This window comes from Panicum virgatum, chromosome 5N (assembly GCF_016808335.1).
Source record: "Panicum virgatum strain AP13 chromosome 5N, P.virgatum_v5, whole genome shotgun sequence".
NCBI classification, from domain to species: domain Eukaryota; kingdom Viridiplantae; phylum Streptophyta; class Magnoliopsida; order Poales; family Poaceae; genus Panicum; species Panicum virgatum.
The window spans coordinates 45,278,055-45,293,432 of NC_053149.1; the positions used below are offsets into that span (position 1 = coordinate 45,278,055).

The 15,378-nt window shown below is 47.0% G+C and overlaps 1 protein-coding gene and 1 long non-coding RNA gene across 4 annotated transcripts; both read right to left on the reverse strand.

Annotated features, from left to right (window-relative positions):
• Nucleotides 1-641: 641 nt before the first annotated feature.
• On the reverse strand, nucleotides 642-3,307 carry LOC120673058. 2 transcript variants are annotated; one of them, XR_005674486.1, is made up of 3 exons: nucleotides 3,008-3,307; nucleotides 2,670-2,872; nucleotides 642-1,862 (listed from the first exon to the last, which is right to left on the reverse strand). It is a non-coding gene; the product is annotated as an uncharacterized LOC120673058 (long non-coding RNA). The 2 variants fall into 2 exon arrangements; XR_005674485.1 differs by having other exon boundaries at nucleotides 642-2,872.
• A 4,313-nt stretch (nucleotides 3,308-7,620) lies between these two features.
• Nucleotides 7,621-14,799, reverse strand: LOC120673008 (ABC transporter G family member 36-like). 2 transcript variants are annotated; one of them, XM_039953679.1, is made up of 21 exons: nucleotides 14,257-14,799; nucleotides 13,919-14,128; nucleotides 13,636-13,720; nucleotides 13,247-13,406; nucleotides 13,040-13,116; nucleotides 12,864-12,917; nucleotides 12,688-12,778; nucleotides 12,290-12,591; nucleotides 11,928-12,209; nucleotides 11,515-11,831; nucleotides 11,259-11,419; nucleotides 10,906-11,172; nucleotides 10,572-10,822; nucleotides 10,151-10,483; nucleotides 9,780-10,070; nucleotides 9,541-9,624; nucleotides 9,319-9,452; nucleotides 8,839-9,066; nucleotides 8,583-8,754; nucleotides 8,226-8,480; nucleotides 7,621-8,138 (listed from the first exon to the last, which is right to left on the reverse strand). In XM_039953679.1, exons 1-21 carry the CDS (start codon nucleotides 14,607-14,609, stop codon nucleotides 7,881-7,883), a joined length of 4,365 nt encoding a protein of 1,454 aa, XP_039809613.1. In that variant the 5' UTR covers nucleotides 14,610-14,799; the 3' UTR covers nucleotides 7,621-7,880. The 2 variants fall into 2 exon arrangements, with proteins under 2 accessions (XP_039809613.1, XP_039809612.1); XM_039953678.1 differs by having other exon boundaries at nucleotides 13,247-13,409; nucleotides 14,257-14,791.
• Nucleotides 14,800-15,378: the final 579 nt, after the last annotated feature.

Sequence of the window (15,378 nt, forward strand, 5' to 3'; positions counted from 1 at the left end):
CATTGAGGTTTCATGCGCATTAAATATATAGTCACATCAACATTTGTGATGACATGGCAAGATAACTATGAAGAAAGTGAAGGAATGAGTTATCCTAGTTCTTTTCATGTTTAGCTATTTGTTTCGACCTTTTATTTCAGTGTTCGAGTTTCAGACCTTTTATGTAATATCGACTCTGTAATGGAAGGTTTTTCTCAATCCACGGGGCTAAAAGTCAATCATGCAGAATCCTGCTTAGTTCTTCTAAACCTCACCCCAGAGAAAGCAGTTATGTTGGCTGGAGTTTTGATGTCAGCTTGGATCATTACCTTTTACTTACCTGGGTCTGCCATTAGATACAACCAAGCCAAAGATTGAGACATGTTGCCATTGGTTAATAAAATGGAGAGGAGACTCACGGCAACATCAAGATTTCTGAACTATGCTGGGAGAATTGAACTAGTCAACACCTCTCTGACCTCTCTTCTCACCTACCTAATGTGCACAATCAAGATCCCTCTTGGAGCTGTAGACAACATGGACAGAGCAAGAAGGAATTGAATTTTGGCAAGGACCTAATATAAATGCAAGAAATAGACCTTTAGTTGCTTGGAAGAAAGTAAATAAACCCAAAGATAAAGGTGGATTAGGAGTAATCAATCTTAGCAATCAGAACTGTGCTTTACTTCTCAAACATTTAGACAAGTTTTAACAAGAACATCCCCGGGGTAAGATTAATATGGAACACCTACTACCCTAATGAAGAAATCCCACATGTTTCTACATATAAGGGTTCATTTTGGTGGAAGGACATTATGAGACTTTGTGACATGTTTAGAGGCATTGCAACCTGCACAGTTGGAAATGGCTGAAGTGTACTATTATGGATAGATGTATGCAACAATAACCATCTAGATGAAGCCTTTCCTCGACTCTTATCCTTTGCCAAGAATCAAGACATCTCAGTGGCTGAATTCCTCCGAAACAATATAATTGAAGATTAGTTTCACACTCATTTGTCCACTGAAGCATTTCAAGAATATCAGGAACTTCAAAACTTGATTCAAAATCTACTGGTTCAAGAGAATGAAAAGGATAAATGGGACTACGTTTGGGGGGTAGACAGGTATACATCCAAGAAGTTCTACAACCTGCCCTACAAAAACATCAAAACTCCCCCACCATTCCAGTGGATCTGGAACTCTAAGTGTAGCAACAAGCTGAAGGTTTTTTTCCCATGGCTTCTTCTAATGGATAAGCTTAACACAAGAAATCTGATGAGAAGAAGAAACTTTCAAATTGAAAATGGAAACTACAATTGTGTGCTCTGTAGGGAAAATCTGGAAGAAACTGCCCTGCATCTCTTCTATACTTGCACCTTTAGCAGAGCTTGTTGGGAAAAGATCGGAGTGCTATGGAATTTTAATTTTCCTTTCTATAATATAATGAAAGATGCAAGGCAAAACAGCAACAACTTCTTCACGAAAACTTTTATCATTGCTGCATGGGAAATCGGGAAGCAAAGATATAACTTTATTTTTGAAGGAAGAAGGCCTTCTCTTCGAGCCTGGACATCTCAGTTTGTAGAAGAAGCTATTCTACTAGCACAGAGACTAAAAGATAGCAGCAAACAAGTTTTCTTAGATTGGATAAACTCTGTATATTTGATGTACAGTTTTTTCTTTTCAGTTTTTCTCTTCGGTGGGGGCACTCTTGTGCTGATGATGCCCTTCCCGGGCTCTGTATCTTTATTATTTTATTTTGTTTTCTCCTATTAATATATTTACCATGGTGGTGGTTTCCCTACTGTTTCTTTTCAAAAAAAAAACTTTGTACGACACTATGCTTGCTTCCCCAGCTTAAATGACCAGTGCTCCTGCAAACTTATAGAGAGAGAATGAGTTTCATCAGGATGAAACTGTGTATACACTGTTTCCAAGATTATGAAACTTGTTGAAACTTGCATTGGCGACTATAGATTTCATTTCATGCAATTGCACCCAATCATATCTCACAATTAAATGCTATGGCTAGTCTATGAAATCTAGAAATGAAACTTTGCATTGGGGACCCTGTTTCATTTGTGAACTCAAATGTAGGCATGGTATTCTATGAAATCGTACAATAAAATCATGTACTGGGAATAGCCTAAGGACCAACTGGACTTCTTTTTAGGACAGAAAACCAACTTGCCTTTCTTTAGCACAAAAAAGCAGTGAACAGAAATCACTTTATTTATACTCCCTGTTTTAAAAAACGTTTTAAAACTACGTTTAATCTTGATTAAACTCTAAACTTTGGCCTAGCGTTGCGTTTAATCACAGTGTCGTTTAATCACAAAAGACGTTTAATCTACGTTTAATCACAAAAAACTCTAAACCATAGGCTAGCGTTCACCTAGCGTCTAGCGTTTTTTAAAACCTTGTTTATACTCCATCTCTTTCAAATTATTGGTCACTTTTATTTTGTCTTCAATCAAACTTCTCTAACTTCAAGAAAATATAGAAAAATAAATTAATATGCACAATACAAAATAGTTGCACTAATACAACATATGGTAAGTTTAATCAAACCAATCTGACGTTGTACATGTCGATGATTTTTTTTTTCAACAAACTTTACTAAGACTAGGGAAGTTTAACTTAGGATAAAACTAGGGTGACCAATAATTCAGGGTGGAGGGGGTATACCTGCGAGGCTTGATGATGCCACTGACGTCGTGGAGAATGGGCATGGGCCTCTTCCTGCTGGGCAGCAGGTGCAGCGCGTTCGCGTGTTGACGATGGAGTTGAGGACGGTGGGGAGGCCGCTGCTCCCAACGCGCACCTCCGCCTCTGCCTCGAGGTTGTGCAACCGCACCTGCACCTCGATGGTGGGCACGTCAATCCCGACCCTGCCAGCGCCAACGGAACGCGCGCAAATCGTCAAACACCCGGCGGGCGAGGGGAGGGGTGGGTGGGGGGTGGGGGTGGGGGGGGGGGGGGGGGGGCAACCGCGCGGAGCCGGCGCGGGCTCAGCAGCACAGTACCTCTCGATGCGATCCTTGAGCTTGAGTAGGAATCGCTCATTGTCCTCGTCGGCGTCGCGCACGACGCGCTCCAGCAGCGCCCGGCGCTGCTGCGCGCCGAGGCTGAGCACGTCAACGTCGACGAACCCCTTCCCGCTGCCCACGTCCGCCTCGGCGCCGCCGCAGTCGAGGCCGATGTCGCTGGGCACGACGGCGCGGCGGACGCGGTCGTAGGGGGGGGGGGGGGGGTGGCGCTTCTCGAGCGCGGCCCAGCGCAGGGCCTCCTCGTCGCCGCATGCCCATCACCTTCTGGATTTTCCCCGCCGCGTCCATCTCCCTACCCCTCCCGCCCTTCTCGCCCCGGGTGCTCCTACCGCAGTCCGCAGTCTGAAAGTGATTTTTGTGATAGTTTCGGCCCACTTACAATTTCAGCCCACAGCTGGTGGCTGCCGCTCCTTTTTCCTCCTTGCTCCTCCGTATTGGTACAACGACACGGTATCCAAAACACGACTTTGATCTCTTATTTTTTTAAAAAAAATATTTATATAAAAATAATATATGTAAACTTTTATGAAAGTATTTTTCAAGACAAATATATTCATATAATTTTCACATTTGTAAACTCAACAACTTAAAAGTTATTAATGATTTATATTCCCAATATTTGACCCAAATTTTGTCCAAAACGACTTCTTTCACTAATATGGAGGGAGTACACTGTCGCTGCTTCTTCCTCCTTGCGCCGCCGCTGCTCGTGGCCGTCGCTGGGGCCGTGGCTTTCGGTGGTTCGAGTTAGGGTTCGAGCCATCAGGTTGCTGGGGTCGGGTTGCCTCTGGCATGCCTGACTATGGAGGGAGGTCACTGGCAGCAGGGTAGCAGACGGAAGTGGTGGGCTGTGGGCGGGACGGGGAAGCGGCGAAAGCCATGAGCCGCGGACCGTGGAAGATAACTGGTTGACCTTTGGTTGCGGCAAAGGAGTCACGGCGAGTGCAGCCGAAGGTAGAGGTGGAGGTGCTGGACTCAGCTGGGAGCATGCAAGATTACTTTATGCTGAGATTGTTTCATTTAGTTATAAGATTACTATTATAGCGCAAATTGCGCTACTCAACCAAACGAGTCTGTGCTGGACTCAACTGAGAGCTGACCAAAGTTGTTTGCTTAGGACCGGTACTGGAGCCACGCTTCTTCCTCGTTGTGAGGACGATCAGGAATCAGTGCTCGTAGGTGGTTTAAAAGTAGGAGCGAAGGGTTAATTAGACTGATTAAAATTTCTGACCCATGACTCTAACTAAATTACACAAAATATAAACTAAATTGTGCTAGATGTGTAACTACAATTTCCCTAATGTGAAACCTTTATCTCAAAACAAGTTTTGCAACCTACAGCTAACCCTAACTTGATTCTAATCTAAGAACGTAAAGGTATATAAGTTGCAAAAATGAAATGCAAAAATATAAAGAAAGGGAAGAAGGGAAGCGAACTTTTGATACAAAAATAAATCACGTGGTACACTAAACCACCTCTAGTCCTCATTATTGAAGCACTCACTAAGAGTATTATTTCTCGGCCACCATGCTCTTCCGGGAAGCTCTTGACTTGCCACGAAGTCTAGGCCACTAAGGCTCACGCCAAGTTCCCCGATCACCTTAATCTCGCTTTCCACTAAGAAGCTTTTTCATGAAGGATGAGGATCTCCAAGTCTCCTGCACAAAGCCGATAACGCCGCTTCACACCAAACTGGAGGGTCGAAGACTTGCTGGCGAGCCACCAAAGCTCCAAAAGACTGGCACATCAAAGCTGCTTGGGTCATAAGATCATTTACTTGGCAACTTATTACAACCATGATCATATTATCATATAATCATCAAAATCACGAACTATGGCTGTCATCTAAGGCGCATTTGGTTGGATGCACCAGCCCTCAGCCAAGCCCTTCGCATGCGAGAATAGACGCTTGATTGGTTGGCGTATCTGTCAGGCTAGGCTCTTCGTGTGTAGGGAGACTCCAGGGGCCAGGCTCCACATAAACATAGATGAACTCGAACAATATAATCAATTTTCTTCACTTTTGGTAGAAATTCTGAGCAGGAGGAATTTTCACAATGTTAAGGCATACATAAATCCATATGTTTTCATGCTTCAAAGAATTATTTCAAATTAGAAGAAATTATTGCATTGAATAAATAGGAATTGTTTCAATTTAGAAGGGATTATTGCATTGAATAAATAGAGTGTAGAAATTAAATTTGCATAGTGTCGGGTACCATAATATGGAGCACCCTAACCTGGGGATCAAGACGCCTTCAAAACGCAAAACACAATCAGACACCAAGCCAAAGGCCCCATCTCGGTGCAGTGCCATCATCTATGCTTGGATGCCCGAATCCTCTTCAGGTGCAAAAGGCCCCACCCCGGCACTTGCCATCATCTATGCTTGGACACCCAAATCCTCTCTAGGTGTAAAAAGCTCAAATACGCACTTGACCCACGGCCCAACACCGAAGTACGGCTCGTCCGAGGCCTCTCAAGCCGCAGAGCAATCTCCGCCTCGCCCGAGACCTCCCCGCCGAAGCCCCTGACAGTGCATCGCATCTCCGTCTCGTTCGAGGCCCCTCGGCCGAGACCTCCCGCGAGGCCTCAGCGCGAGGGGAAACTCCGCCTCGTTCGAGACACCCCTCGCCAAACTGGGACTGCAACCCTCCCACTCGATGGCCCGGCGCATTTATTGCGAAACCACCCCGTGGCATGGTGCGGGTGTCAGGCGGCGTCAGCAGCCACGCCGCACAGCGGACACGACCGGAGTCCCGTCCGCCAACTTCGGTCACTGTGCCACCATTCCGGCGCCGTGCGGACTTGATATGCACTGCGTGGACATGGCCGGCACTGCTCCCGCCACTATGCTGCCAAACCATTGTACTTTTCCCTCTACAGGACCCTCGGCAGGCATGGGCAACAACCCTCGAACACAGTACGGCTATTGACCAGAGCAAGACCGCCATCAGAGGCACCCCTTGGCGCTATGTCCGGTCAAATGCAGAGGACGGCGCGCCCTACAGCTACCGCCACACCGTCCACTGATGCCACAGGACAAGAACACATTCCAAGCATGGCTAAAGGCTTCCAAGGAACTCCCAACTGCTCCCCCCAATTCGGGGAGAAGATGGTGACACCAGAGACACTCCGTGCATGTAACCCACCCCTCCTTGGGCCTATAAAAAGAGGAGGCGGGCCTCTACCCATGGGGGGAACTCTCCAGGACGCACACGCACACTCGAGCACGTTCTCCCCCATATTGGCACTTGCCTCAATCAACTCTAGCACACACTGAGACTTGGGAGCTTCTCTCCCTCTCTCACCCTACTACAGGATGTACGGCCCCGTCGGCCGGAACCAGGATAAACCCGTGTCATTGTGTTTCTTCTTGCATCAACCATCTAAAGACAGGGACACACGACATTATCACTAGTTGGTGGTAGACCGTGAGGTCCAGACACGGACACATAGTACTTGTAAAAGTAAAGAATATGGAAATGCATAAAGTGCTGAAATAAACTCATATATAAAAACAGACAATTACAGGATGCTGAAAGCAAATAAATTATCTCTGATTATTTGTAGAATTTAAATTAAATAAAATTCGAGAGAACTGGAAAGTAAATATGCGGAAAAATAAAATTATGAAAATATGTAAAAAAAATAATAGGGCGGTGGGCCGAGGCAATCTCGGTTTCGACCCACCGCCGATTTGAGTCCACGAGGGGTAGGGGGTGGGTGGTAGTTGGGCCAGTGAGGCTGGCCCATGGGCTGCTAGGCCCACTGCAGCCACACGGCCGCCATCGCCACTGTGCTGCTGCGCAGCCACCACCACCATCGCGTCGTTCTGCCGCCGCCACGCCACCGCGTCACCGCTGCTGCTCGTCTCGGCGAGGACATGCCCGGCCCGGTCTTGACGATGCGGCGGAGGCCGGGGCGCGCGTTGGCCGCCACGGGTGCGGCTGGGAGCCCAAGAAGCCGGTGGTGTTGGTGGAGGCGCGAGCTCGGGCTCGGCGAAGCCAGCGGTGTCGCCAGGGCCATGCTGCTGCCTGCTGGAGTTGCCCGCAGTGCCAATTCACTGTTTTCTTGTCTCTACAATTTCTACTCTAATAAAAATGAAGTGTGGTCAAAGTGCCAAGCGAGTCGTCGATCGGATTCACGGGAGGGTCGTTGCCGCCACGCTCGTCTCATCGAATTTTTAAAAATTTTATTTTGTCGTCGTCGGTGGCGGTGGAGTCACAAGCCTTGCTAATGGCCGCATGTGAATTGGTTGGGCCCAACAGATCGCAAACACGAGGAAAAGATTCCAATCCGTCCTCAGAATTCCGGGCATTTGATTTCCTGCTAAAACTTTCACAAGCAGGCAGGGTCCCTTTCCTTCTTCTAGATGTTCAACTTTTCATTCATTTGAATTTGAAAAAGCCGATGGCTACTGGAAGGTCAGCGTGATGATTTCTCTGGCATGTTTCTTGGTCCTCTGTTCTGTGGGCGCATATCATGCAAACAAAGATGAAACCAAGACCACCCAAGTTTTATGATTCTTTCTCTGGCATGTTCTTCCAGTATTCTGAATATCAACGTAGGCCCAACAAAAATGCTCAAAGTCAACGAGGTATCTGGTGTTTTCCTTGGCTTCTCCAACTGATAGTGCAATTGCTATGGGTTTACTCGGCTTACAAAATTTACCAGAAGTGAAATACTCCTACAAAATACTACGCCATCCTCCTAAAAAGGAAGACAAGTAATTAATGAATCTATAGACATGGTGTACTCCGTTAATATACACAGTCAAATGTACTAGCGACAGAACCAATACAAAATCCTTTGTTCAGGACATGATTCCTAACTCCTATGTCGTCGTCATCTCTTCTGGAAGTTGAGCTTCATGATGGCAAGGCCGAACAGCGCAGCAAAGAGAACTGCGAACCCCACGACCACAGTGGCCACCCACCCCAGCCAGCTGTGCTTGAAGTCGAAGTAGTCCTCGACGAACACCTTCACAGTCCTGCCATCCTCCATCGTTGTCATCATGTCACCGAACTGGGACACAACCAGACCATACAGCGTCCACGCCACAGGGCATATCCAGCAGAACCACCTCCACCAAATCGGCACTCTCTGAACATAGCGCAAAGCAAGAACGGGAATAAGCTATGGAAACAGTTGGGAAACAGGATTAAGAACAGTGGTATGATGAGGGCTTACGGGTCGCGGGATGATGAACCCGGAGAAGAGGTTCCACATAGAATAGAATGCTGAGGACACGATCGAGGCGATATGGTAGTTTGGTGTCATGCCAACGGCCATCATGCCGTAGAATGTGAAGTAGAGCAGTGTGAAGTACCCAAAGAAGAGGTACCAGAAGAACTTGGCAACCGTCCACTCGAAGCCGATCATAGAGTACACTATGACACCGTATAGGATATCCTGAACCAGTGCGTATGGGAGCTCGATGACAACCTGCCAGGACACGAGTTAATGAGTGGCCTGCTCTCTATAATATGGGGCAACCAGCAGCAGAAAACGACCCATATGGAATTTATTTCCAGGAGAACCATTCACCTGTCCAAATGCATATGGGAAAGCTGAGTACATGCCCGCAGCTCTTTCACGGTAAAAGACAGTCCGCTCCACAGCCACCACTGGCTGAACTGAGGTACAGTTCATGACACCGATGAACAGCACCGCAGAGTACATTGATCCCATGGCGTTTAACAAGTCTTGTGACGTTTTCCTGGATTAGGAAGCAAATGTCAACAAAATTTTGAAGGTCGCCACTTGTTAGCCATAAGCAATAGTACAATTCGGCATGACTTACACTTTGCTGCCAAGATCCCAAAAGATGGTTCCGAGGAGGAGAGCAATGATGGTAGTGAAAAAGAACCTAACGGTATTGTAAGGAGGGTTCCTCCAGTATGACAGGTTCTGCTTCCATAGGCAAGCCATGCATTGTGTGATGGAAGACTGCGCGTATTTGCTAGGGAAATGCAGGTCACTTGAACCTGGCGCTGGTTGGCTTAGTTCCTTTATCAAGGCCTTGTTCCTCCTGTAAAACATAACAAGCAACCCATCATCTACTGCAGAAAATGTCTTGAGAAGGAAGGCTGATAATCATGAAAAGCAACCAACTGATAATCATGAAAAGCAACCAACTGGTACTTCGTTCTGCCAGATAACTTTAGTATGGTAAGTTACAAAATATTTGCATACCGTAATTATATTTGAGTTGCTTATAGATTCCCATTTATTCTCTCAAAGATGAATTCATGAATAGACTAGTGGATTGGAATTTACTTACTGGAAGAGTTCAGATTTCTTGTACATCTGACTGAAATCAACACCTAGAATCTGTTCCTGAGAGACTGCAGTCACTTCCAGCATCCATGTTGCCGGATTGTAGCCATCTTTAATTTTGCTGACCCCTTGAATCCCCTGGATAATACCAAAACCACATGATCTTCTCGGTAATTTTAAAGAATTTCAATAGATAGGTATTAGGATTCCTGTAATATCATTTTACCTCGAAATACTTGATAAGCTCTGAAGAATGATGGCCAAGTGGACCAGCATAGATCTCTTCTCCACCACGCTTCATCAGGAAAAGCTGCAAGCATTAATCAAACATTTTACACCTTGCAAGTTGCAACATAGTTCAAGGGTGGAAAAGCAACCACAGTAAAAAAAGTATGACCAATCTAGCAAAGGTAACCAGTGAGTAGAGAGTAGTTGGAAGAATATCCTATGGGAAACTTCACTCACCTCATCAAATGCTTCAAATATGTCAATGCTAGGCTGATGTATCGTGCAGACCACAGTCCTACCAGTATCGACAGTATTCCTCACCGTCCGCATCACAATTGCAGCTGCCCGGGCATCAAGCCCCGAGGTTGGCTCATCCATGAAGATGATTGATGGATTTGCAACAAGTTCCACAGCAATGGTAAGCCTTTTCCTCTGCTCAGTTGACAGACCATTCACTCCAGGAAGTCCAACCAAAGCATCCCTTAACGGTTTGAGCTCCACAAGCTCCATCACCTCTTCAACGAAGATCTGCACACATAAAGGTAAGCAACTATCTACCAAGTAATATCCACTGAAGGTCGAAATGACAACAGTTTTCTGGAACTGACCTTTCTTTTGTTTGAATCAACATCCTTGGGAAGCCGGAGCCATGCTGAGAAAAGCAGTGACTCATAGACTGTCACCTGCGGTGAGTGGATATCATTTTGTTCACAGTATCCTGATACTCGTGCGAAGGTCTCTTGTTTCTTCGGGTATCCTGAAATGCTGATGTCTCCTTCAATGTATCCACCTGTCTTTCTTCCGGCTAAAACATCCATCAAAGTAGTTTTTCCTGCGCCACTGACGCCCATTAGTGCGGTCAGCACACCAGGCCTAAAAGACCCACTGACACCTTTGAGGAGCTCCAGACGATCTTCTTGTACACCTTGTGCTTTCATTTCCTGAATCAATTTCACAACCGAGGTTATACAAAGTAGTGATTAATTACCTTTGTTGATAGTGTCAAAGAAACATGTTTCTATATTTCACCTGTGGCATGTCAACAGAGTATCTGATGTTATCAAAGGTGAGTGAAAGTGGGACAAATGGGAGTATCATTCCCCGTTTAGTCAGGGCAGAATCATCTTCCGCGATTGCTGGATCAGTTTCATTGTTGATTCCTGGTGATTGATGACTGCTTGCTGATGCCAGGTGATTGCCATCCAGAACCTCGCCTTTTACGTTGGCATGCTTCTCCTTCAGCTCCTCTTCAGATACTGATGGCCGAGAGTCGCCATATGCTGAAAAATAACAACATAAACCATTGGCAGGTTCAGTGAAATCCAACAGCAATAAGTGAACAATCAGTTTGGGAGTTACTCACGTTTGAGGTATGTAAGGGCAAGAGTGAAGAAAGCATTATAGAGTATGGTGAACCCAATCATTGCACCAAAGCCAATCCAGTACCACTTCGCTCCTGTGAATACTCCACGGGACTTAAGGGTTTGCACACCTAGGGTCTCGTTGGAGGCAGCGCTGTTCAATATTTTGTCCCAGCTGTGCCCCAACATCTCATTCACCGAAATGGCATTCTGCGCATACATCATTGGGGAGATCCAGTACCCCCAGATCCACCATTTCTTTATTTTTTCTGCAAGACGATATACAATGAAATTTTGGTTTATGACGAAGCTACATTGCAAAGAATTACGAATGGAGAGAAATACGAGTTCTTACCTCTTACTAGAATAAATCCTCCCAACACCATGACAACCAGCAACATGAATGATGCAAAGACATTAGCAACAACCATGCTCCTCGCTGCCCCACCAATAAAGCGAAAGAGTGCCGCTGCCATCTGATTGACTGCTAACAGAATCAGATACTGCTTGAAGAACCTGAGGGCAACTACAACTGTTAGAACATTCTCAATACATTACTTGAGTAATAAGAATGGGTAAGGATACACATTTAAACAATCGACAAATCTCACCTGCCGATATTTGGGTCGAAGCCAATGACATAGTATGTCAAGAATACATAACCTGCGACCTCGATAAATGTGATGGGTATCTTGAGGATCCATGAGGGTATAGTGTAGGACCATGCTGGAAAGAAAAGGAGATCCCTCTGCTTGAAGAATACAGGCAGTTTGAAGACAGTCATTGCCATCTCAGAGAAGCCATTGAACATGATCAAAAGCACGCCAAAGAAGAGTGCGCCCATGTAGAGGCCCCCATCAATCACTGTGTCATGCTTCATCTTCGTACGGAAGAAGAGAGTCATTGAAAGTATTGACATCAGCATCAGCTGTGATGCCAAAGAACCAAGGGTCAGTCATACTTCAGTTATTTTACTTACGTGCCAATCAATCATACTGTTTGGAACTTTGGGGTGGTGAGTTACCTGGAAGGTTCTGAACATGTAGACGAAAGAGTTCCTCTTCATGAGAAGGATCTCACGGTCTATGTTTGCCTTCAGCAGCTCCTTGCCACTCACGCCATATCTCGTGGTGGTTAGCGCGGCTGGGTGGCTTTTGCTCTTGTCAAATGGGACAGCAAGCTCTTTTTCTATAGCTCTCCCTGTGTGGAATGACTTGAATGCCATTGCGAATTCCTTCACCGTCACAAACCTGTAGGGCTCATCATGCCGTGCCCAGTACTGTTTCTGATCTTTCTTCGAAGTCACCTGCTCAGAATTTCAAACAGAGATATGGTAACAAGAACATTATGCAGGTGTATACTGAAATAAGGTGGCACAGTACATACTTCTTGCAAGAAGTCAGCAACACCCTTCCTCTCAGGGCATCTGAAACCCATGGACTCAAAAAACTCGATAACTTCTTCTCGAGGGCCCTGGTACACAACCTGGCCGTCTGAGAGGAGAATAATGTCATCGAACAGGTTGTATGTCTCAGGCGCTGGTTGAAGCAAGGAGATGACTGCTGTGCCACCAAGGATGTGGATGGACTGCCTGAGTGAGTTCACAATCTGGAAGGTAGTGGAGCTATCAAGCCCAGTCGAGATCTCGTCCATAAAAAGCGCCCTGGCAGGACCAACCAGCATCTCACCTACAGGAAACATCGAAATGATATCACTCAGAATTCAGAACGCACTTCGGCAAAGCCAATGCTCTTGAGCTGAAATCGTTATAAAAGAATGTTTACCGGTTGTCACACGCTTTCGCTGTCCACCAGATATGCCCCTGAGCATTTCATCCCCTACCATAGTGTCCGCGCATACCTCTAGCCCTAATATCTGCAGAAAGTAATATGTACGTAATTACGATATTGAGTAATTCAATCTACAATTACTCAAGGTTGAGGCTAAAAGTTGCACATACCTTCAGGATATAGTCAGTGATCACACTGGCCTCTTTCCCACCCATTGCAGATGCCTAATTAAATTAAGCAGGAAAATAATAGTCAGTTTTGATTAGAATTCGTTAAATATTCATGAAAATATACTCAAAAGATGGAAAATCTACTGGATTTGGTCAGGGTTCAGTGCTTCACTTGCCTTCATGAATGCATCAATATCAGGATCAGGTTTGATATTGGCCGCCTTCTCCCGTCTTGACAGCTCAGTCAGCATATCTAATAACATAAAAGGAAAGAAGCAAAACATGATAAGCATATCAGTGAAAACAATGCAAATCCCACACAGTAGGCAAGAGGCACAAATGAATATGCATGTGCTGACGTGACTAATTGCTCAGAATCGTACCAAAGCGGGAGCCAACACCCTGGCAACGTGCTGCGAATGCAAGAGTCTCCCTCACAGTCATCTCCCCGATGTGGAGGTCATGCTGGCTGATGTACGCGGCCGTCCTCTCTGGAACAAACTCTGTCATCTCGTGCCCATTGTAGGTCACCTTGCCACTAACCTGCTGAGTGACTCATCACATTAGGCACTGTACATTTCGGTAATCTGTACAGCATTGAAGCAGTTGCCGATCAAAGGTGCTCTGTTTCTTATCTTGGCTGCCCATTTTTTGGCATAACTTGAGAACAAAAGAGATTTTCATGAAATGCAGTTAATGAGCGAATACAGATTGGGTTCTGAAGTCGTAATTATTGCATATAAATGCAATAGTGCACTCCATTTTCCACTACCTTGAGGTCTTTGTCAAGCCTTCCAGCCAACGCGAGCAGCAAAGTGGTCTTCCCTGATCCGGGTGGGCCTAACAGAAGGGTCATCCTGCACTCAACGTAAAGAACGTGAGGTTTACTGGCGGAAGAAGCGAAGAAATTGAATCCCTAGAGTCTCAGATTACTAGTCAATCCAGTCTCCAACATAAGAAAAACACAACAGTATTATTCTAGCCGTCGAAAAGAACATCTCATCAACACTGTAAATAGAAAAGAACTACGAATAGCTATCATCTTACTCCAGTACCTGCGAGGCTTGATGATTCCGCTGACATCGTGGAGGATGGGCATGGTCCGCTTCGTACTGGGCAGTAAGTGCAGCGCGTTCGCCGCTTCCTCGATCGTGTTGACGATGGAGTTGAGGACGGTGGGGAGGCCGCTGCTGCCGACGCGCACCTCGGCCTCCGCCTCGAGGTTCTGGAACCGCACCTCGATCGTGGGCATGTCGATCCCGACCCTGCATCAGTGAAACGCCGCGCGCGCGCGCAAATCGTCAAACACCCGGCGCGAGGGGAGAGTGCGGCGGGAACCGCGCGGCTCATCACAAACGAGCCGAGCGGAGCGGGCGTGGGCTCAATACAGTACCTGTCGACGCGGTCCCTGAGCTTGAGCAGGAAGCGCTCGTTGTCCTCGTCGGCGACGCGCACGAGGCGCTCCAGCAGCGCACGGCGCTGCTGCGGGTCGAGTCTGTGCACGTCGACGTTGACGAGCCCCTTCCCGCCGCCCGCGCCCGCCTCGGCGCCGTCGCCGAGCGGGACCATGGCGCGGCGGACGCGGTCGTAGGTGGGCAGCTTCTCGAGCGCGGCCCACCGCAGCGCCTCCTCGTCGTCCTCCTCCCTGGACGAGCGCGAGAACACGTCGTCCCCGCGCCGCCATATGGAGCCGCTGTTCCCCAGCCGCATGCTCGCCACCTTCTGGATTTCCCCCGCCGCGTCCATCTCCGTATCTCTCCTCCTCCTCCTCCTCCCCTGCCGCCGTCCCCTATTCCGCTACCAATGCCGCCCAGCGCCGAGCGGATTTTGAGCTGTCACAGCGTTTCCGCAGCGATTCCGGCGGGGTGTGTGTGTGTTTTGGGGGTGCGTGCGTGCGCTTGCCCCGTTTCGCGGTGGAAGAGAGGCTGCCGAGTGCTGCTGCGCATAGGAGGGGGGTGGGGTATTTGTAGGGGCGATGCGTTTGGAACGGAACGGAACGGTTTCAAAGGGGCTGGCTCGCCCAGTCGCGGCGGTCAGAGGTGTGGGGCCCGGCCGCCCGGGAGGAGGGTGCTTGGCTGCCCACCTTGCCCAGTTGCCCGGGAGCAGACCTTGCCCAGTTGTCCTGTTTGTTTGCTCCGCCCTACTCGCATTAAAAAAAATTCTATGCATGAAATACTAAATAAAGTTTATTTGTAAAAATTTTTTATGAATAGGTGTAATTTTACGCGACGAATCTAATGACAGTAATTAATTGATAATTGGATACAGTGATGCTATAATAACCACATTCTAATCGTGCGGTCAAATGTCTCATTAGATTCGTATCGCGAAATAGCACATGAGTTGTAGAATTAGTTTTGTAAATTGATTTTATTTAGTATCTTTAATTATTAATAAAAGTTTGTGTTATTTATGCTACTGATCAAACCAATCAAAGCCCGCTGCTTCATGTGCAGGGCTGCTGAGTCGATGCAGCACCGTGCTGGGCAGGGCTGGCCGCCTGTCGCTCGCTTCT